Genomic DNA, 22,871 nt, shown 5'->3' with positions numbered 1-22,871 from the left:
ATAAAAAGTTAAAACTCATTATTTTATTTTGTATTTTATAGAATTATTGCATCGCATTATCTTATTTCATCGAAGTATTCCATGCATGTGTAAACATAATTCTATCTTCATATTTTTATATAAAAAATATATATTACATATACTTGATACAATATATATATGTATCATATATTTTTTATATTCCTTTTTTCATGTAATATATAATTTTAATTATATTGTAATTATGCAAACACCGACATTGTTGTTTTCGTTTCTGTTGCATTCTTATTATTATGCTGATACAAATGCGTGTTCATGATATGCATCATTAAACGGCGCCTAAATTGTAATAGCGACGATCTATGGGAAAGTTGTGACAATTTACGGTGCAGCGAATGCATCGCAAGAATGAATTGAGAATTTCACAATTACTGATTTACTGACATCGCGATTTCTCTCGAAGAAAATTGCCACGATTATTTTCCTATTTTATTATTTCTATTTAGTATGTATCAAAATAAAATTCACATATGTTTTGGCAAGAATAAGCTATGAAAATATTTGATTTATTTTTTATTGATATTTCATACATATTTACCAAAATGCAACTATTTTTTAAAACTATTTTTCTTCGTCACTAATCTATTTTTTATTTTTAATTATATCTACTTCTAATTAATAAAAATTATGAATTAATAACTATATCATATTTTTAATATTAACAAATTATGTTAGTTTGTTCGCTTTTTACATTTGCATCAAAATTTATATTTTAAATATATTTGCATTCAAAATTTGTTTCATAAGCTTTTTGTAAAATTAATTTTAGTCTAAATTAAAAAAAGAAATAAATTCTCTAACAATTAGTACATCTCCGATAATATTATTGTTTCATGCATATAATTCCTCTCTCCCTAAAAATATTTTATAGTCATTTATATATGTACATACATGAATGGCAATCGTATGTTATCCATATTATACAAGTTTATAAATGTTTATCTCTTGATAGTTAAGGGGATATTAAAATTAATGCATGCACAAATACAAAATACGTGCAGAAGTTTTAGAAAGTACAGTTTATTTTCGATGAATTTAGGTATTCAAAGTGTTGTACTTTTTATCTTAATTATGTTTCTTTCCCTATATATGTCTAGTTTTAATTGAATGATTATCTATTCACTTTTATGAAAATACATGAAAAATTTAGCGCTTTCTACACTTGGAGATATTCCAACAATGATTCGGAGACATTTCCGCATAAAGATTGTGGCATTATATCATACTGTTGTGTCACCTATTACAATCACCATGCTTAGAGAATCGCTTTTCTATTGCGCTAAATTTGCATGTAAATTTCACATGCATTCTTTGTCTAAATATGAGAGTGTCATACAAAGAATGTGTTTAGATGTAAATAACTTTCCTTTGTACATCGCATGCAATTTTCTAATTAACTATCATACAATCATACAACAAATACTATTCAATTCCTGCTGTTATTTTGTAGATAGATTTTATTGGAAAGCTTTGCTTGATTTTTGTTGTCAATCTGCCAGCAAGTTATGTCAACAAACTCTACTCGATTTCTTCCGCCAATCTGCTGTCTAATTATGTTAACAGATTTTGTCGGGAGAATATAAGCTGAATGAGGACGCAGTTGATGTCAGTCTGCTGACATGTTTTGATCATATCTGCTGCCAGTCTGCCGACATACTGCCAGCATTCTACTTACGGAGTTTAGTGTGGCTGCAAAATTTTAGTAAAAGATAAAAAGTAAAATTTTAGTAAAATAAAATATTTCTTTTGAACTCGGATAACTTTGACCAGCTAAAGTAGATAGTATAGTAATTAGAGTTTTGATTGTATGCAACAAATATTAGTTTAGGCGAAAATAGATATTTTATAAAGATGAAATTATATTTTTATTACATAGTTTACAAATGGCTACATTGAGACAATACACGAAGGAATTGTTACGACGATTCGTCAGATTTGAAATGAAGAGTGACAGAGTAACATTAGATACATTAGCCGTGAATGTTGGGGAACAAGATTTATTATCACATCGCTCATACTCGGACATTCCAGGACCTAAGCCAATCCCTTTGTTGGGTAACACCTGGCGATTTCTGCCTTACATAGGTATAATTGAGTTAATTGAGTAATTTTTTCCAAGCAAATAGCAAGTCACATTTCCGGCTATTCTTGCTACAGAGTTTATTACACTGTTGATCTTATAATCTATTCATCTTTTTAATCTTTCCCTGGCGAAAATAAATATCGGAGCGTAAGTCGAATGTAAGGAAAGAGTAACAGAAGTGTAAACGAAGCTTCTAGGAGGCGTAAATTGAAACAACGAAACGTAAATGAAGCGTTAACACTTCGTTTACGTTTCGTTGTTTCAATTTACGCCTCCTATAAGCTTCGTTTACACTACTGTGACTCTTTCCTTACATTCGACTTACGCTCCGTTATTTATTTTCGCCAGGATTCCTATTTTGACCATAAGTTTTCTTTCTTTTCATATAATTACATATTTAATACATATTTAATCAACGAAGAGACAAGATTATTTTTAAGTTTAATTAATATTTACATTTTAATGAACTGATTTGCTCTCCATTTTAGTAAATTCTGAGATCTGTAAATATTGATTTACTTGCGAAATATTAATAGAATCGATAGCTCTATGAATCTTTGTAAATATGATTGACTTCGCATAATGAACATATTTAATTGGCAAACATTTTAATTTGAAATTTTAAGTGTACAAATAATAAAAATCAAATATTAAAAAACTCTCTCATGCGTATATAGACACACTCATTATTTGTATAATATTTACATAATTACGAGAAAAAAATTTCTACAAAATGAAAATAATTTTTCTATGTTTATTAATTAAACTTGCGCAAGCTGATGTGTCTGTGATAAAATAGTTGTCGCTTGCAATTAATAATACGCTGTTAAGATTTTTAGAATAAAAGGTATAAAATCAAGATAAAAAATTAATACTCTTGAATCAGAAAATTTAATTAAAAAATCATTTTCAGGAAATTTCGATATACGGACAGTAGACAAATTGTCAAAGAAATTGCATGATCAGTATGGGGACATCGTGAAAATAGAAGGACTCTTGGGCAGACCGGATATGGTATTTGTGTACGATGCGAATGAAATCGAGCGCATCTTTCGACGAGAGGAAAAAATGCCTCATCGACCTTCAATGCCATCGCTCGATTATTACAAACATGTATTGCGAAAAGATTTTTTTCAAGACAACCCCGGTGTCATTGCCGTGTAAGCTATATTAGATTTCAATTTTATACTTGACATCATTCCAATACTCGAGAAGAAACACTTGAAGTTTTTCATTCGATAGATGGAGAAATGATGATCACACTCTATTATAATATCTTGATTTTAATTCTCCTTTTCTTTCTACATGTTACAGTCACGGTGACAGCTGGTACAAATTCCGGAGCAAGGTTCAGCAAGTGATGCTGCAGCCGCGAACCGCGAGAATGTATATCGGCGCGATCGAGGAAGCAAGCGAGGCATTCCTTCGCAGGTTCGCCGATTTTGTTGCTTCAAATGCCATTCTAAACAATGTTTTATTTTCTCGAGCCATCTTGTTTAACGCTAGCTGTTTATTTGCGGACGCATTTGCTTAATCTTATTTATGTCATCAGAAAACTATTCATCCTCACCTTCTTTTCGTAGAATAGCAAGAATACGAGATAGGAAACACGAGGTACCTAATGACTTTCTCAACGAGATGCACAAGTGGTCCTTAGAATGTAAGTGCAACGAGATAGACAAGATTTCAAGAATTTTTCATGACTCTCGCATAAATATTGAATCATTCGAAGAATTTGTGTATGAAAAGGTTTCTCTTTCTCTGAAGGATTTGAAAAGAAAATTTTGTGAAGATGGTATCTTTGAATTGTATAAAAGAATTTTAATTATCAAGATCAAATGTAATTCATTAAAGATGTATCTATATAAATTCACTCTTTCTGCATTTTTTAAAAATTATTCTTTTGCATGTCTTTAAAAAGAATCGATATTAATCTTTGGAGTAATTTAATAATTTTTTTACCTAATTTAATAATTTAATAATTTTTTATTAAACAACAAAGATTGATTTATATAAGATATTTAATATATGTGCAAAAAAGTGCAATATAAATAAATGTAATAAATAATTTTGTTGTTAGCAATTGCACGAGTCGCGTTGGACGTGCGTTTAGGTTGCTTAGACGACGATGCGGATGCGGAAACGCAAAGACTCATAGATGCATTGATCACGTTTTTCAAAAACGTGCCGGTGCTCGAATTAAAGATACCTTTTTGGAAAATCTTCAATACACCCACGTGGCAACAATATATTGATGCTTTGGACACTATTGTGAGGTAAAAAATAATAAGCGAGATATGTAATCTTTTCTTTCAAGGAAATTCTTAATTATATCGATTATTGTTTTAAAGATAAAATATATAAATTAATGTAATATAAATAATATAAAAAATACATATATTTATTTTTCCATTATTTATATAAACTATCTTGTTATATATTTTAGTACAATATCGAAATATACAGCTGCCGCTTTATCGAGAGCCCAGAACAACATGGATTCGGATAAAGAATTGTCTCTTTTGGAAAGAGTTCTAGCTCTCGAGGGTGATACAAAAATAGCTTCTATTCTCGCTTTAGATTTATTCTTGGTTGGCGTTGATACGGTAAATATTTTGCCATACTTTATAATTTTCTATATTCAAATAATTCACATATGAGTTTTCAATTCTGGAATTATTTATAGACTTCAACTTCAGTGGCCTCGGTGCTTTATCAGTTAGCGTTACATCCAGAAAAACAAATGTTAGCGTATGAAGAAATCTGCAATGTCCTACCGCAAACAGACGTACCTCTCGAAGCGATAAATATTGATAATTTAAAATACTTAAGAGCGTGCATTAAAGAAACTCTAAGGTTCGTTGAGATTAAATAGATATGCTTTCTTAAAGATCTCTCGTTTCGCAATAAAATTAATACTGCAACTCATATTCCCTCAATCATAAGTATCATCACATCGTGATTTATGTCTTTCATTTTTAATTAGAATGTACCCAACTGTCATAGGCAACGGGCGAAGTACAACTTCGGATACTATAATTGGCGGCTATCACGTGCCGAAAGGAGTAAGAAGAGAAGATAATTTTAAATTTAAATTTGACAGAATGTAGTGCAATACAATTATCTGTTAATGAGACAATACGAAATCGAATATTAATTATATATAATCAAATTATTTGAGATTTTAAAGTTATTTAAATCTTTCAGTTGTAATTAAAACAATTTTGCAATCACAGATAATAGGAGAAAACAGATACAAATTTTTTGTGAATGTTAATTGTTCTCAGGTGCATGTGGTATTTCAACACTATGTCATTAGCAACATGGAGAAATACTTTCCGCGCTGTCATGAGTTTCTTCCGGAACGATGGTTGCGTGAAGATGAAGTCCATCACAGATTCGCATCTCTTCCTTTCGGTTATGGCAGGCGCATGTGTCTTGGGCGACGATTTGCCGAGCTCGAAATGATTATTGTTATTAGCAAGGTGAGAAATGATCTCTGATTGTCGAAGGTACGCCAAGTCGCTGCGAAAAAAGGCTTCGTGCGCTTTCACTAATTTAGGTCAACGGCTTACTTTCCTAGTACCGATCTAAGTTTGGGAACATGTAGAGTATATATTACAATATGATTTTAATGATTTTATCGATAGATTCCCTGATATATGTATAAATTTGAAATTAATTTTTTCTTATATAATTAATGATGAAAAATTGCAACACACGAATTAATTATTATTTCTATCAATTTTAAATGGTGGAAATTAATTTTATCTTATCTTATATAAATATTTCTTTAATTGTATACTGTGTATGATTATTTTTTTTATACTTACGATGACAGTATTACGCAGAGCGAGAATAATTACATGAAAATTGTTTGATATGTCGCAAGAACGTTACAACATAACGTAATTTTACTAATTATGTTTTAGCGCCGTAAAAATGAACATGTATTACGCAAGAGTATGTAATTTTACGGTAGTTAAGGAAGATAATTTTTATTATCATATTTATATGTATATAGTTTGTCCCGCAAAACATTTTATTTCAAGAATATAACCGTTAATTTTTATTATATTGTTGAATTTTTTATATTATTGAAAAAATATATTTTTCTCTTTATTTCAGATTTTGCAATGTTATAAAGTGGAATATCACTATGAAAAATTGGAATATTACGTCAATCCAATGTACACCCCGAAAGGACCGTTAAAGTTGAGATTTATCGAAAGATAGATTTTTGTGGAAGATTAAGTAGTTAAAAATATTGACATTTTTATAAACTTTGTTTCATAAATATATGTAATTACTATGTATCACCAGTATATACGAAGAAATTTCTAAAATGCATTTTACACACAAAGAAATAATTCCAGAAAGAAATTGTTAATGTAATCCGACATTGTGCATTCTCTGACAACAAATACAAATCTTGAAATTTACATACCATTTACATACCATTTAAATACCATCCTACCTCTGTAATGTAATATGCATTTCATGTAATATAATATTTATAGATTTTTATTAATATTAATATGCAAATTTCGAGATATTTTATGTCCTATTTTTTTGTTTTAAATCTATCTTACATTATCATATCGGGAGATTACAAGACTTAAGCACTATCTTTTTATTATTTTAAATTTGAGTTCCCCATCTGGCGCATACATGAAGGTGACCTTATATTTTAGCGGCTCGTGATGGTATTCCAATTTAAATGATCTCAGGAGCTGCAAAAATAATATCGTTATGAACATTGTTATTTTAAATTGTTGATGCTTGATTTTTTGAATTACGTAAAATTAAATTTTTAAAACATAATTAATTTAATATATAAATAAAATTTGAAAAATTTGAAAAATCAACTTTAAAAATATTTAATTGTATAAAATTCATTATTAAATGATGAAAATTGCACATTAAATTTAGATTAGATGGAAAGAATATGTGAGATTGTTCAAGTTGAAAAACAAGTTGTAATATGACTTTAAGAACACAAGGCCAACAGGTTAAAAGTATGCACGTTTATCAAATAAGAAAACAACGTAAAGTATACCTTTGTTAGTAGAACTTGCATCTCGAGGTCCGCGAATCGTCTACCCAAGCACATTCGTGCTCCGTAACCGTATGGTAACGACGCAAACGGATGCAATTTCTTATTGTCATCCTTGAGCCATCTCGCAGGCTTGAATGTTTTCGAGTCTGTGACATACTCCTCCATGTTACCGGTGACAAGTGTGGGAAACACAACTTGAACCTAAAGTTACAATTTATATATATATATATAGATATAAAATTATTTAATTTGAATAATGTATTTATTTTATTTTATTATTATTATTATTATTTTATTATTATTTTATTAAACACTTAAGGACCCCAAATGTGTTTCTCGAAAAGTTTTATTCATAAAGATATTATTAAAAGGAAAATAATATCAATGAAAAAGCATTTTATTTTAATGCAAATGCAGAATTTCGATTTGCAGAGAATTACATATCGTGCATGATAAAATAGCGATGATCTTATACAGATGAATATATTATATAGATGAGCGATAGAAAAATGTTAAAAAGAGAAATGTGACATACTCCTTTAGGAATTTTATAGCCGCAAATAACAGTGTCGTTCTGCAATGTTCTGCCGTTTCCAATAACAGTGGAGTACACCCTGCAACAGCCACGTTCTGAAATCTTTTCATTTCTCACTCTTTTTAATATTTTTTTAAAACGTAACTGAATCATTATCATCGACGCGCGAAAAAATTAAGTCAGTCACTTAACAAAAAAAATTTGAATTATTATCAAAGTAATACTAAACAATGTTAATAAATACCGTTTAGTATTACCTAAATACTTCGCGGATGAATGCTTTCATATAAATCGCTTGATCCAAATGATTCGTTGTAAGAGAAACGGAAGGATCCGGCAATATCTGCAGCAGCTCCTGGTGTATCTTCTCCTGCTCTTCCGGTCTAATTGCCAATTGATATAATATTGAACACACCGCCATTGATATCTGCAATTTATTATATATGAATTTATTTATGTGTGTAATATATTTTATTTAAATATTTTTTATACCTGTACACATCTAATTTCTAATAATTTATAATCAAAAGAAATATGTTTTATTTCTAACCATGCTGCGTTTAATTTATAATAACTCTGCCATCATCATAATTATAGTGATTTTAATGTAATTATAATTACTGTAATAATAATGTATAATTAATGTAATTATAATTTGTAACATTGCGTTACTTGCCGTGTCAATGCCGACTAATATCAAATCAAGAGCAAAGATATAAGCTAGCTTAGGGTCCGTCTCCTTAGCTAAAATTCGTTCCACTAGCGACAAATCGCTCTCGTCCATGGCTTTTTTATTTTTAAGCCTGACCATCGCGGCGTCAATGTACTTCATGCATATCCTAAAACAGAACATTATCATTATCACAAAAATTATTATCATTCGTCAAAAGTAAATTAAATTAAATTGCAAGAAATTTTTTTTATATGTAATGGCAAATGAGTCTTTATTTTAATTCTCAATTATTTCTTGTGCAACTTTTTATTTCTTCCAAGACTCGTGCGTGCCATTATTGACTTGAGAAGTTCTGAAAAGGGTAGAAAAGAATTCGCTTTCACATATCTAAATTCTAAATAAAGAATATGTCTCGCAAACATAAAAAGACTTACAATTAGATCTAACGCGATCGCGTGAAAAACTGATTCGAGAAACCTTAGAGAGATTGGACATTTGCGTAACTTTCTAGAATGAATCTCGCTGCCAATTATTTGTATAGGGCTCTCCTTACTCGATGAAGTAATTCATATTGCGCACGTAACGGCTCCATAAGGGCGTCGGGACGTATCTCCAGTACGGAGCCTTAAGCTCAAGTGCGGCCACGTTTCTTAACGCAAACTTGGCAGCGTCGATTATTTTTTGCGGTTCAGAATCTGGAGACAATGCCTCGCCTAAACATCCGAGTCTAACGTCAAGTGCCACACGACCTATACCTGCACAACAGATGTATAATTCATAGTACGTAGCGAGTGCCATCGTGAGCGTCGCTGTATTCAGGAATGCGCTCTCGAGAAACTCGGGCTTTCCCCAGTAAGAAAGAAAGAGAAAGAGATAGACTTTTAGATAGATTATTCTTCCCATTGATAGACTGGATATTCTCTCATAAATCCGAAACATTAGAAATCTAATCATTTTGTGACTATACATATATATATATATACATATATATATATATATATGTATATATATTTATGTATATATTATGTATATATATGTATATATTTCTTATACAATTTTCTTTACGATATTCTGATACTGTATTTTTATTTTTCAAGATATGTATATATATATATATATATATATATATATATATATATATATATATATACATATCTTGAAAAATAAAAATACAGTATCAGAATATCGTAAAGAAAATTGTATAAGAAATGTGTAGTGTGTGAATAAAAAATATAATTATAATTTTACAGCCCATTATCAGTGCAAAATGTCTTGTCATGCAATACGTGCCATAAAATTGTAAGCAATCAATACTTTACATAAGATAAGAACTAACATTCGAGAGCCCATTTATGTATTTCATTGTCGAAATCACCGGGCACTTCGCCATCATCTCCTTGAATTTCTTCGATTCTGCAATGCAGAATGCGGAGATATTTCAATAGATTAAAAATAGTATTCGTATAGTCGCCAATAAATGTATTTCATTTCCCACTCTCTCTCACCTTCTTATGAAATCCCCCGTGACTATTTCGATTGGCGTTATATATTTTCTTATAGTTTGCGGCTGGAGAACAGGTTTTTGGACGCGCGTACGGAACTCTTTCCATTGCTCGCCGTGTCTAATGAGAAAAAACAATTAGCGTACAATAAGTTCAAAATAAACGAGCAGAAAAGGGCTGCAAACAAAAACCTTTTCTCGATATTTCATTAAGATTATGACTACAGACTTCTATATATATTATAAAATTATATATATATTATATAATTATAATATATGTAAATAAATTATATGTATATTATAAATTATAATATATGTAAATCTAAGACTGATATTTAAAATAAAAAAGACTGATTCTTAAAATTGAGGACAAGGCCCATTTCAAAAATCGAAAGTGACAAAATTATTAAATCATTATCGTTCTACCTACACGCCTACGACTCCAGGCAGGTCACCGAAGAAATCATTGCGCACGACGCTTTTATAGTGCACCAGACAGGGCATGGCGGGCCTGAAGGGTGTCGGGCCCTCCTGCCGGTACACTTTCTCGATCTCGTCGGCGTCGTAAACGAATAGCAAATCGGGACGACCAATTAGACCGCTCAGTCGTACAATTTTGCCATACTCCTCGTAAAACATTTGCGAGATCTTTGCAACATCCGAGATCTGATACTGACCGATCAGTGGCAGCAGCCTCCAAGCATTACCTAGGAATGGTATCGGTCGTGGGCCTGGTACTTCATCGTACGATTTGATGTGTGACAGGGATGCAAATATCGCCTGGGACGATGATGCATGAGGACACTCAGATGCGATCGTGCTGTTGCAAAAATGTCTTCGAAGGACGATCCTCTGATGTGATAATTCACGGGGATGTAATACGCGGCATCGCGTCCCGGAGATTCGTAAAGGCGATTTTATTCTGAAAAACCGATTGCTCATTAATATTTTCCTTTTCAAAATTAAATCGCACAATGATTATCAAGAGATATCATCGTAAAGCAAAAAATTAAAAAATATAATAATTACTGTGAAGTATTGAAAAAAATATTTTACAAAAGTTAATATTTTACTTGGTTTAACCAAGATAAATCCGTGCCCTGTGCACAAATATTAGTTTCACAGAAAAATTATTTTTCTGTGAAATTGTCGCACGATCACCCGCGTTTGGCTCTTATAGCCTTTGATATCTTAATATTTGTATGTTAATATTTTTTATTTTAATGTATACTATACTTTGAGAAGGGATATTTAAATATCTTATGATGAAAGACAGAGAATAAAAATATATATACGTATTAATCAGAATAATTGAAGGATTCTAAAAATTTTATAACTTAAATTGTGGTATACAATCGATTAAATATGCCAGTCTGGTACACAGATTTTGTAATTCAGTACGATAATTGAATATGCTACTCTCGCACAAATATTCCAAATTATTTTTTTTGTATTTTTCCTTGTTTCTTCCTGTAGAAATTCAAGCAATTTATTTTAAATATTGAATAAGATTTGATTCAAAGTCATTCAATATCCAGAAATTTAAAATGCAATTTGAAATGAAATTTGAAATGCTAGCACGCGTTAGAAACATAAATAAATATATAAATAAATATATAAATAAATATATATATATATATAAATATATAAAAATTAAACAATGCAAAAAAATTCTTTATTATTTTATCAAACAAAATATTCATCTAATATTATGAATTATTCCGTAATAAATTCGAAGAGAAAGAGAATTTAAAATTTTAGAATTAATTTTTCTTTTTTTTAAATTATCTATCAATTTCACTAAAGTATCAGATCTCTGTATGCGAGTAGTTTACGGCGTGAAACATAATTAATGTTAGAAAATTGTGGAAAGTCGCTCTTCCGCGAAAGGCATTCCTCTCGCGCATTGAAATCACTTTGCTCGAGAAAGGAAAATGGCTTTTCAACTCCGTTTCAATATCAGCACAATTTCTACGAAGTATTGTATTACGTTTTAATTATAGAAACAATATTATATACCGCAATTATGTACACAATCAACCCTCGTAATTTTATTTTATAAGCTTTACCTTGTAATGCCAAAGGATAGCATTGTCGAAATTCGCTTTTCACAAAGACCGAAATGCAATTTGATTTGACGGATTTTTCACACTCACATATACACTTGCAGGGTGAATAAGGGATTGTCAATACTAACGCGCTTCATGGATACACCATTACTGAAAACGATGCGCGCTTCAAGCAAGGAAGAAGGTTGCGATCTAACGCGGCGGGAATATCCCCTCCCATTGATGAAATTGCTCCCTTCCTCCATAAACTGACCCGAATCTTGAATAAATCTGGCTTAACGCGCGATCTATTTTTTGTGTATGTATGTGTGTAGTCCTTTTTTACTTTTCATTTTACACCTTCTTCATCAAAATAAAATTGTTAAAGCTTAAAGAGAAAAGGATCCTATCATCCCCTTTTGCCATATTGTACTCATCAATTTGGTCAATTTATACATTGAATATAAATATTATGATATTGTATACATTTTCAATGTGAGCTTGATTATAAAATAAAAATGTATAATATTGAAAATTTCTTACGAGAAATATAAAAACATCATAAATTTATAGATATACCTGTGTATTTTGTTAATATTATTTCATTAATTAATATAGAATTATATATTAATCATATATCTTTTTTGATTGTTTGGATGGAAAGAAAGATTTGATTAAAAAGCGATGAATTAGATTAAAAATATATTGGAAATATATTGGAAATTTTGCTGCAGATATTCTATTATGTCAATTGATTTTGCGTTGATTAAATTAATTGGAATTTGATCAAAAAAATATATTATAAGTGTATTATTTATAATTCGAAGTTATATGTATGTGTTCGTATCTTTAATTCACCTAATTTATAATTGTAAAACTATAAAATTAGTCTTGCAAATCTTATAATTATCTATAATCAACAGATATCTACAGTTCTTTTAATCTTTTCAAGAACAAAATTAATAATAATATCGTTATAAGAGGAAAAAGTTACTTATTTATCAACGTTTAAAGACTTTACATAATTAAGATTGTACGGTGATAAATAAGAAAAGATGAAGACAATAGCGGATGATGTATAATTAACATATAATAATGGAGAAATAGAGAGAAACAAGAAGAGAGATTATAATATTATATATTTAATATTAAATATGAGATGAGCTACTTTATTTATTATATTATTTATATGTGTAATTAATTTATAATTATTGCATAATTAATTATTAATTTATATAAATATTATTAAGATTTCTATAATTATAATTGATATAATTTTTTATTTAAAACAAGATTATGTTACATGTATTTACATAAGTTTATCGGGACATGTTTAATGCTTGTGCTTTCCTTTTATGTATATATGCAGATTATTAAAGTCGTATTGTGGATATGATTTCTTTTTAACAAAAATATCAAATAGTATTGAAATAAAGTTTATTTTTTTATTTTTCGATAGTTATGATGCGCAAATATTTAGAGATAAAGCAATATATGAGGATAAAGAATACCTATGACATTAGTTTTTTTTTTTAATTAAGTTTGAAGAAAAAAGATAAAGTTGTCCATATATAATCACATAAAATTATGTAATAATTATACATATATATATATATATATATATATTTTTTTTTCCTCATATTATTATATTACATAGTGAAAACAATTGGCGCATGCATAGCACGCGCTTTGTAATGTTTTTATATATATAATCAATAAAACACTATACGTACCATATTTAAAATTTTTCTCTTTCTCTTAATCTATATAATCAATAAGACATATACGTACCATATTAAAAGTTTTTCTCTCTCCCTCTTTCTCTTTTATATGTTCTACGAATTCTTTAGGAGTTCCTTATGCTCTATTTTGGACTCACTCGTAGAGTAAAGTAGCCTTTAATTGACCAATCAGAACAAAGGGAGCAAAAACTTTTTGTCCTGTGATTGGTTAATTCAATATTATTCCTAGAAGTAGGATTTTTGAACGCACCCTATCCGTGGCGACAATGCAAGCGAATACAGTCCTGTATTGCCAGTTGCATTCGCAGATGATTGCGCGCGTCTTCAAGTTGTAGAAGATGCTGGATGATGTATCCCGCTGCACCGGACTTTCCTTACGTCCTGTCAGAATGTGAGGAAATCAATTCGATTTTGTACAGACCGATCAACTCGACGCAACGAATAAAGGTACAATGCTATGATGGTTTTTCTTTGCGTGTAATGCGTCAAGGTAATGCAAGGTTAAGCTAGATTATTAGTAGGCGTAGTATACAATGCATCTGTCAAACGGATGTCAAAAATTTCGCTCAATTTGCGTCAAAAATTTATCTCTCATCAAGAGAAGACGATAAAAATAATTGTACAATATTATATTTTTATTCAGTTTCAGTATTTTTTTTTTAATAAGCCGACTTTCTAGACTTATATTTTTTTATACATATGCGAACAAAAATACATTTATCTCTCTTTTGCATTGCTTTTTTGCTTATATCTTATTGTATATATTTATAGTATTATTACATAATTATAGTGATATAAAAATTACTTTCTCTGTTAATAATGAGTAAAATGAAATTAGCAAATCTGCATTTTTTTCCAATATTTTATCAGTATCACATTATATTATTGACTAATATTATAGGTATATGTAATACTAGTATAAATTAATTACAGTACACATGTTTCGACGCTTCATCAAGTTACATTATATTGGGTTCGACCAGTGGCAGTGTTTACGTGTTCTCCAGAGAACCATGTTCATTTTTGCAAATAATACCCTTATCGGTAAATAACAATTTGATTCTAATTTATTAAATAAAATTTTATATTTTGTTTTCTTTAATATATATGATATAATTTAGAGTAATTGTAATTAAAGTCAATTATTAAAATTTATTGATTATAAATATATCATTACGCTGTAATGTTAATTAAATATTGTATCAATAATTAATTCTTGTGTTTTACTAGGAGGGTGTGGTTTCACGTGTAGCGATATCACCTGACGAAAAGACTGTAGCATTAGCAACAACTCGTGGTACAGTCTGTGTAATGTCTCTGAAATCTACTCCTCAATTGATAGCTATATCTATGGAACATATGTATGAACAAATCACATGTCTTTGTTGGAATAATAATAGCACCGATATATATGTAGGAGATACAATTGGCAGAGTTTCTGTCATGGTATTATCTAGATTTGGGGTAAGTATATAACTCATAAGAAATAAAACACATTAAAAGGTTTTCAATCTCAATATAAATATTTTAACATATAATAATATAAAGTAATACAAGTATAAAATGTATAAATATAAAGTAAAATTTTATATACAAAACATGCAACATAATAGCTATCTATTTATAACATGTAATATAATTTATATTATTGTTATAAAATATATTCAATTTTTATGTATTACATATATTTACATTTATATATTTACATCAATTAATACATTATATGTACTTTTACTTTTTTTTACAATTCAGGTCAATGGAATGTTTCAAACACCGACCTGCATACTGATGAACTTGGATTCTAGCATCGTGCAATTAAATTTCTTCTCCCCTTTGCTCCTAGTCTCTACATTGGCGCGCTGTTATATCTGTGATACAGTGCAAGAGCAATATAAACAAATAGGCAACAAACCGCGGAATGGCGAGTTCGGCGCGTGCTTCTATAAGATACATGAGAACACTGCTTTAAATCTGCAAAAGGAGGAGAGGAACATCAACGATACGCGTAGTGCGTTCAATTTGATTTCCAATAACGACAGCAACATTCTGGGTGAGGAAAATCACGCGAAGATTTTTTGTGCTCGACCCGGCTCAAGATTGTGGGAAGTATCGGCTGATGGGATTGTTGTGAAAACGCATCAGTTTAAGGAGGCTCTGGCCATTCCTCCGATACCGATTTTTCGATTAGCTGGCACTTTAGAATCTAGTCAGAAGGAAGAAACGGAGCGCGAGTGGCCACCGCAATCCATTAACTTTTCACATTTGCTCGTGATCGCGCGCAGATATTTATTTTCCTACACAAATAGTGGCGTGTATATTATTGATCCTATTAGCGCGTCCGTGTCACTGTGGAGCAACGAGTACATAAACATCGCCATGACTGCGGTCGTGGATGATCGAATCTATCTGATGACCTGTGATAGCGAGTTTCATTGTCTAGCGTTATCGTCGCTCGATAGCTTGATATTGCGATTATATCGTCACGAACGGTACAGCGAATGTCTAAACGCATGCTTTGTATATAAATCGCTATTATTAAAAGCCGTTGATTCTAAGGAAATCGTCGAGCTGTTTGAGATGGAAGATCTGCCGCAAATATCGCGAGATGAAGAAGCGCTGTTATTGCTGCGACCATTAATAACATTTTTGCAAACCAATAGTAATAATAAACCAGCTAAACTGGATTCTGGAATTGTAGTCGTGCATTCTGAAAACGAAGGATTCACGAATAGAAGAACATACGGCTGTGAAACAATGTCCGCGCTGCAATCTCCTGAAACATCTAGCGAAGATTCGTCCGAAATGCAAATAATGTCCGGGAAGGATCGGGACGAAAATCTTGCACGAGAAGATACACTTGAAACAACTTCAGCGGATGTACTTGATCTAGACGAAGAAGTGTTGGGAAATATTAAAGACGATAATCGTGAAAATCTTCACGATCCACAACAAAGTATAATGCATAAGATCCAATCCGACTTACAACCGATTTACGATTTGGCAAATAGCGTCAGACCTAGTATGTCGGAAAAAGAAATCGAAGAGATCGTTTTAGAGACGGACAAGCTGATGCGAACTATTAAGGAGTCCTATAAAAATTCATCTGGACTTCAAAGTTTCATTTACGAAATTACTCGCGCTGCCGAATTGCACTATTATAATACGTTTTTGGAAAATGCTTCCGTTCAGTTGCTCCACTCCATCAGCAACGATTTAATTGTGCGACAATTCGCGCGGGCCTTTATTCAGATCAACGCATCAGCCTATGCCAGATGTAGCTGTGGTTATCCCTATCCGATGGATAAGACAGTGGAGCCGAAATTCCTAACGATTGGCAAGTCCTTGATCAAGAGATATGTGGATGTCGATCTGTTGAAAGAATGTAATAATATCTGCGACCAGGTACCTTACATGTGGCGCGAATACCTGGCCGTTCGCATCGAGCGACGTAATACGCTGGACGACGTATTAAGACAGTGCCTTCAGACAAGGGACAAGGTCGTGTTGTCATTCCTTCTGCCGGCATTAAACGAGCAACAATGGAATTGTATCAGCACGTGTCTGGACGAGATCGAGAAAGGTACTTGCCTGTTTTGCGCAATGCCTTTGACTGAGAAACCCGATTACAACATACTCATAGATTGGAGTGGTATTGCCGGAGAAATCATGAAGAGAGAAGGACCAGACGAGGCGACAGCGTTCCTGATTAAGTTAGAAAGTATGATGCCGAATGTTACTTTCGACAGAAGGTATTGAGCAATCTCTAAATATTGAGAAACGCTATATTTGTCTATATTATTTGCAGAATGTGAAAAAATAATCCGATCCTAAGACCAATATCTTAACAAATTTTTTAAAATTAGTAATAGAAAACAATAACAAATAACAAATGTTTTGCATATTATATGAAAAATTATTTCGTTATCATCAATTTTATTGTTATCAATAAATGTATGATCTTTAATTTGTAATGATCTCCAGCTAGATATAATACTTTTTTATTAATAATAGAACTCAGATTTGTCATTAATAATATTTGATATAGTAAGACTATTACTTTTTTGTCTGTCCTGTAAAAGAATTTAGAACATAATAATAACATATCACATAAAATTTCACAGTGTGTTTTTGACCTGATAATAATTTTTTTAAAAAGTGAACATATAATATAAATAAATAAAATAAAGACACTTTTTGAAAATAGATTTTACATGTATAAGGCGAATAATACATGACTTAAATCATTTTTAATGTTGCTTTAATTATTTAACTGAAATAATGTGCACTTAGGTCAAAAGTACCCTGTAAAATGCACATGTAAAAAATAAAATAAATTAATTTTAACTATAAACGTAACACCTAAATACTAATACTAATATTATTATATGATGTTTTATTATAGTATATTCCAGTCTATTGTATTTACAAAAATACTGCATCATCGTGGTCTGAAGAAGTCGATCGATTTCAGTAAAACTAATCAATTATCATCCGAATTCGGTACAATGTGTTCGCCACAGGTAAATCTTATTACTCTATTTCTATCGTGAAAATAATAAAATGTAGACAAAAGATGAAAATCTAAAAACTATTTAAGAATTATCTTGAAAATATAAACATCTTTTAAGCTTTTGTATAATCTGGATATACAGAGTGAACCACATAATTCGATCTCTCATCTTAAAAATTATCTTAAAAATCCTTTAAAAACTTTAAAAAGCTACTAATAAAAAAATATTAATTATATAATAATAATTTTATGTACTTTTCAGATGGTTATGAATTTTTTTAATTTAATAATTCTAAAAATTTCAATTATTTTACAACAGTAAATAATTAATAATCGAAGTTATGTGATACACTTTGTATTCTTAAGCAGCTTAAGGAACTCACGAGAAAATGTGACCAAGAAATAATAAATTTTCATTGTTACAGATGCGCGATCATTTGGCGAAATCCCTTGAAAAAGATTTAAGGCGACCGATAAATAAAAACGTGTTTGGGACAGGTGCCCATCATTGGGGTATGCGTCATCAAGCTAAATCATCGACGTGTCCATGTTGCACATTATCTTTACAGACGCCAATTTTACTGGGTAATAGTGGAATTGCGATTTTTCGCTGCGGCCATGCCTACCATGTAAATTGTATGATAGAGAGAAAGCTCACTAGATGTAATCTTCATTAGCAAATATTGTAAATACAAGTTAATACGAGAAATAAAAAAAGAGTTACATCGACATTGTACATGTCTCTTAAATTAAATCTCTCTTCATATATGTATATTTTAATTGTTGTCTATCGTTTGTAAATTTATATAAGAATTATTCTCTTTCTCTCGCAAATATACTTGGATTTATTATCTTAGTACATTCAGTTATCACAGTTGGAAATTGAACAGAGTTCTCACAATCAAATCTCTTAAATTAATTATAAGAACAAAATCGCTATGATACAAATGCTATTGTATCATCTCGATAGAGCGCATCTTTTAAAATCATCGGCTCTTTCGTATTCATTATTAAAATTTTTTAATTGCAATAAGATAAAGCTATTGATCACAATTGCGATAAATGATTATAGTTTCTTGTGTACAGAGTTGTTAGATATATATATGTGTGTACAGTATACAAAATAAAATTTCCTCGCGTGATTCCTGACGCCGCTTATTAAACTTTTGCGAGAAATTAGGGAAAGGACAGACGTACATCTATATACATTTACATTAATATTACATTATTTGTCTTATCACTTACCTTATTCGCGACGTTATTGAAATATTTATTATAATTACACGCATATAACGTGTAAATTTCGTATATTTATCTATTATACATATAAAAAGTTTGCAACTAATCTTTAACGTGCTCAATACTTTGAATTTGTTATTATTTTTTAAGCTAAAGCTTAAGATCCTAATCGTTCATAATTAATTAAATTAATTCGTGAGATTTTTCATGTAATACTACATGCGTTATTATTGCAATATATTTTATGGTTTCATAGTAATATAGATTGCCTCTCCTATAACTTATATATTGCAAAATTTCTAAGATAGATTTCAAGATAAATGATTAAATATCTACTTGATTACAATATGTATCCTTATATGAAATAAATTTCGTATAAAAAGTTACAAATCTGGACGACTTTCATCATTATTTCTATAAACATATTGTGTAATGCAATAGCACCAGATATATTACTATTTTTAAATATATATGGAATTATAAAGATATATATAAAATATTCAACTTTAGAAAGAAAAAAATATTTACTAACGAGATTATTTCTTGTATATCGATATCACAGTTTAAATTGTAATAGTATGCATAAATCTTTCCTGTGACTTTTTATCACAATATGACTAGAAAATGTTTCTCTTTTATATAGTCTAACTTTGTACATACATTGTCTATAAAATCATTTTGTATATAGTTATAAAAAAACAGTAAAATTTTATAACAAACATGAATATTGATAAAATATTTCTGGCTTATACACAATTCTCTCTAGTAATTCACCTCTTCATATGTTTTACTTGAAACAATATATAATTTCAATTTTACGAATACTTGAGCAAAATATCGATTATACGCTGAATCGTAGATAAATAGATATTTCAGCTTTTTTCAATGGATATCATGAAAGTATCATGACTTGCGCGATTTATGTTAAATGAACGTGTCTATCTTTGCATGATTCGTGGAGAGAAATAAGAGATATAATTGATTACAATAAATCGCAAGATATAAGAGATCATCGAGATATCTCCACGTATTTCTAAGAGAGAAATTTTACAATACAATTTGGAAGCAAATTCTTTTTGGAATATATAACTGTTCTATGCTTCCATATTTGCTGAGGATTGAAATCGCGCAATACTTAGTGTTTTTAATACTTCATAAATATTATCAATTGTCATTAAATCGAGCACTAATTACATTGATTAGATTTTTCATAAAATAAAGCACTGTACTCTGAATAGTAATGATAGAGAAAATGTAGAGATACAGATATATGAACAAATATATCATCGATACATTTTCTCTCGATATAATATTTTGTTAATAAACAATTATAACGAGATCGCGAATTATAAAAGGGAAGCACTTTATAAGATGATCTTAACACGTTGCTCTCTCTGTTGTACAATTGTTCTGACAATTTCAATTGTACAATTATTTGTCGAATATTACTTTAATAATTTGTGTACAACGAATTATGAAAAAAATGATATTGTACGCGATCATTAAGATTTTAACAATATACATACACAGTGCGCAACGTGTTAATATAATTTGCAAAATAATCGAGAGTTACGATTGTACATTAAATCCTTTACAAATAAATGTGTAGTTTCTTTCTTTTTAGAGAATATCATGATAGACATTAAATGGAATTAAATTTTTTCATGAAAAAGGTGCCCCGTTCATATTTTGTATACGCACGAAATAATACGCTTAAAATTAAATATAACTATAAATGTAGAGCTGCTTTTTTTCTGTGTTACACTTACCCATTATTACGTCCATATATATATTTCTCCCGGGTTTATTCTCTTTCTCTCTCAAATGAGAGCGACTACTATTACGCAAATAAAATGCTACATGAAATCAAAGGCATGACAAATAATCGCAATCGAGACTTATAGTACGTCGGCGAAATGGTTGCGGTTTCTAATCTGTGAATTGATTGAACACCTCTTTTCAGGTGTGATATTGTATAATGTGCACTTAGCACATACACACAAAATTTCTAGAGAATAAAAACTGATAAATATGCGTAGGAATAAATTATACGGACGATTTTATACCTGTGCGTTCGTACACGAAATCACGCACAAAACATCAACAATAGAATTCTGAATTAATAAAACTATCAATATAAATATTATAATACAAATTTTTGGGAAACCACTTTATGGCAGCATAATGTACAATTCTAATATTGATATGTATATTGTGCGCGATTTCTCAAAAGATATTTGTAAAACATTTACATCACATTTTATAATTATGTGATGCCTTTCTGCAGGACAATAATGTATCATTGAAGAATCGTCAAAGTTTTGCAATATTACTGCATATGAGAGAACGACTTTCTGTATTTATATTAGTAAACGCAATGTATTTCTCTCTCTCTCTTTCTCTCTCGTGCGAAAATTCTATTAAAAATCATCGCACTTTAAAATTCAATATCAGACTAGAACAATTAGCAGCCGTTCTCGGATAATTCAACTAGGAAAATAGCAAGCGTGTTTTACTTTAATGGCATTTAAATAGGATGCCAAATATTATCGTACATATATCAAACGTATGAATAGAATTATATATGATCGCACTTTGTGTAGCGCAATCTTCAGTTGAAAAATTTCTACAGTTCTTATTAAATATGTCAAGATTTGATGCGCAAATAATCACAAATTTTTTTCGTAAACTCCAAGATTTTACAATTAATTTTCGCAACATTCAAATATTGAATGAGCAATTTATCTTGAACAGTTTCTTAAAATTTTAATTTTGTTACGAGTAAATATTTAAAAAAAATCTTGAGCTTAAAAATGCATTCAATGTATCATAAAACTTAAGAATACATTAATTATATTAATTATATAACAATCAAAAAAGATTCATTCCTCATGTAAGTGCATCGGATTCTTCGACATAAATAAAATTAAAATGTTGGATGTGTATGTAACTCATGCAGAAATAATCTTACAGGAAAGAACCTTTTCAAGCACTAATGGGTAATAAATCATAATGTGTTAAAAACACTCATCTTTAGCCATATATCAATCAATAAAGAATTCCAGCAGAGTTCTGATTATCAAGATTACATGATACAGTGATTTACAATTTTTTTGTAATTTGTAACATAGAAGTAAGGAATACATTTGCTGTTGAAAATATATTCTTATTTAATGTATATATGTTCTAAAATATTATTCACTCTTCCCATTTCTGAAAAAAAAAGAAATAAATAAAATTTTATCTTTCTGGAAAATTACATAAAGACTAGTTGAGCATAAAAACTAAAAAGATACTGTTCAAAAGGTATTAATCTCAATTACATAGATAAAAAACCACATATATACATATATGTATGTATGTATGTATGTGTGTGTGTATATATATATGTGTGTGTGTGTGTGTCTGTCTATATATATAGTGTGTGTATACATACATACAT

At 29.9% G+C, this 22,871-nt stretch overlaps 3 protein-coding genes across 8 annotated transcripts; 2 read left to right on the top strand and 1 right to left on the bottom strand.

The window, feature by feature from the left end:
• Positions 1-936: 936 nt before the first annotated feature.
• Positions 937-6,578, top strand: LOC145959851 (putative cytochrome P450 49a1). 5 transcript variants are annotated; one of them, XM_083079057.1, is made up of 11 exons: positions 952-1,826; positions 1,916-2,124; positions 3,036-3,282; positions 3,437-3,553; positions 3,706-3,782; positions 4,203-4,398; positions 4,569-4,728; positions 4,809-4,978; positions 5,109-5,187; positions 5,410-5,607; positions 6,251-6,578. In XM_083079057.1, the coding sequence occupies exons 2-11, from the start codon at positions 1,923-1,925 to the stop codon at positions 6,356-6,358; spliced, it is 1,554 nt and encodes a 517-aa protein (XP_082935183.1). In that variant the 5' UTR covers positions 952-1,826; positions 1,916-1,922; the 3' UTR covers positions 6,359-6,578. The 5 variants fall into 5 exon arrangements, with proteins under 5 accessions (XP_082935201.1, XP_082935183.1, XP_082935196.1 ...); XM_083079070.1 differs by having other exon boundaries at positions 953-1,717; XM_083079048.1 differs by having other exon boundaries at positions 954-1,755.
• Cyp301a1 (Probable cytochrome P450 301a1, mitochondrial) lies at positions 6,105-12,124 on the bottom strand. The gene is made up of 10 exons (XM_083079036.1): positions 11,960-12,124; positions 10,321-10,812; positions 9,895-10,011; positions 9,726-9,802; positions 8,943-9,144; positions 8,393-8,555; positions 7,974-8,143; positions 7,717-7,795; positions 7,182-7,382; positions 6,105-6,855 (listed from the first exon to the last, which is right to left on the bottom strand). Exons 1-10 carry the CDS (start codon positions 11,980-11,982, stop codon positions 6,748-6,750), a joined length of 1,632 nt encoding a protein of 543 aa, XP_082935162.1. The 5' UTR covers positions 11,983-12,124; the 3' UTR covers positions 6,105-6,747.
• A 1,825-nt stretch (positions 12,125-13,949) lies between these two features.
• On the top strand, positions 13,950-18,919 carry Pink (WD40 repeat domain-containing protein pink). Of its 2 annotated transcripts, XM_083078864.1 has the most exons (6): positions 13,953-14,127; positions 14,614-14,724; positions 14,911-15,144; positions 15,433-17,429; positions 18,083-18,200; positions 18,616-18,919. In XM_083078864.1, exons 1-6 carry the CDS (start codon positions 14,026-14,028, stop codon positions 18,865-18,867), a joined length of 2,814 nt encoding a protein of 937 aa, XP_082934990.1. In that variant the 5' UTR covers positions 13,953-14,025; the 3' UTR covers positions 18,868-18,919. The 2 variants fall into 2 exon arrangements, with proteins under 2 accessions (XP_082934998.1, XP_082934990.1); XM_083078872.1 differs by lacking the exon at positions 18,083-18,200 and having other exon boundaries at positions 13,950-14,127; positions 18,616-18,784.
• Positions 18,920-22,871: the final 3,952 nt, after the last annotated feature.

Source organism: Camponotus vicinus, unplaced genomic scaffold (assembly GCF_025532165.1).
Source record: "Camponotus vicinus isolate PSW18456_S1 unplaced genomic scaffold, iyCamVici1.0 SCAF_1, whole genome shotgun sequence".
In the NCBI taxonomy this organism is placed as follows: Eukaryota; Metazoa; Arthropoda; class Insecta; order Hymenoptera; family Formicidae; genus Camponotus; species Camponotus vicinus.
This window is presented reverse-complemented; position numbering and strand designations above follow the sequence as displayed.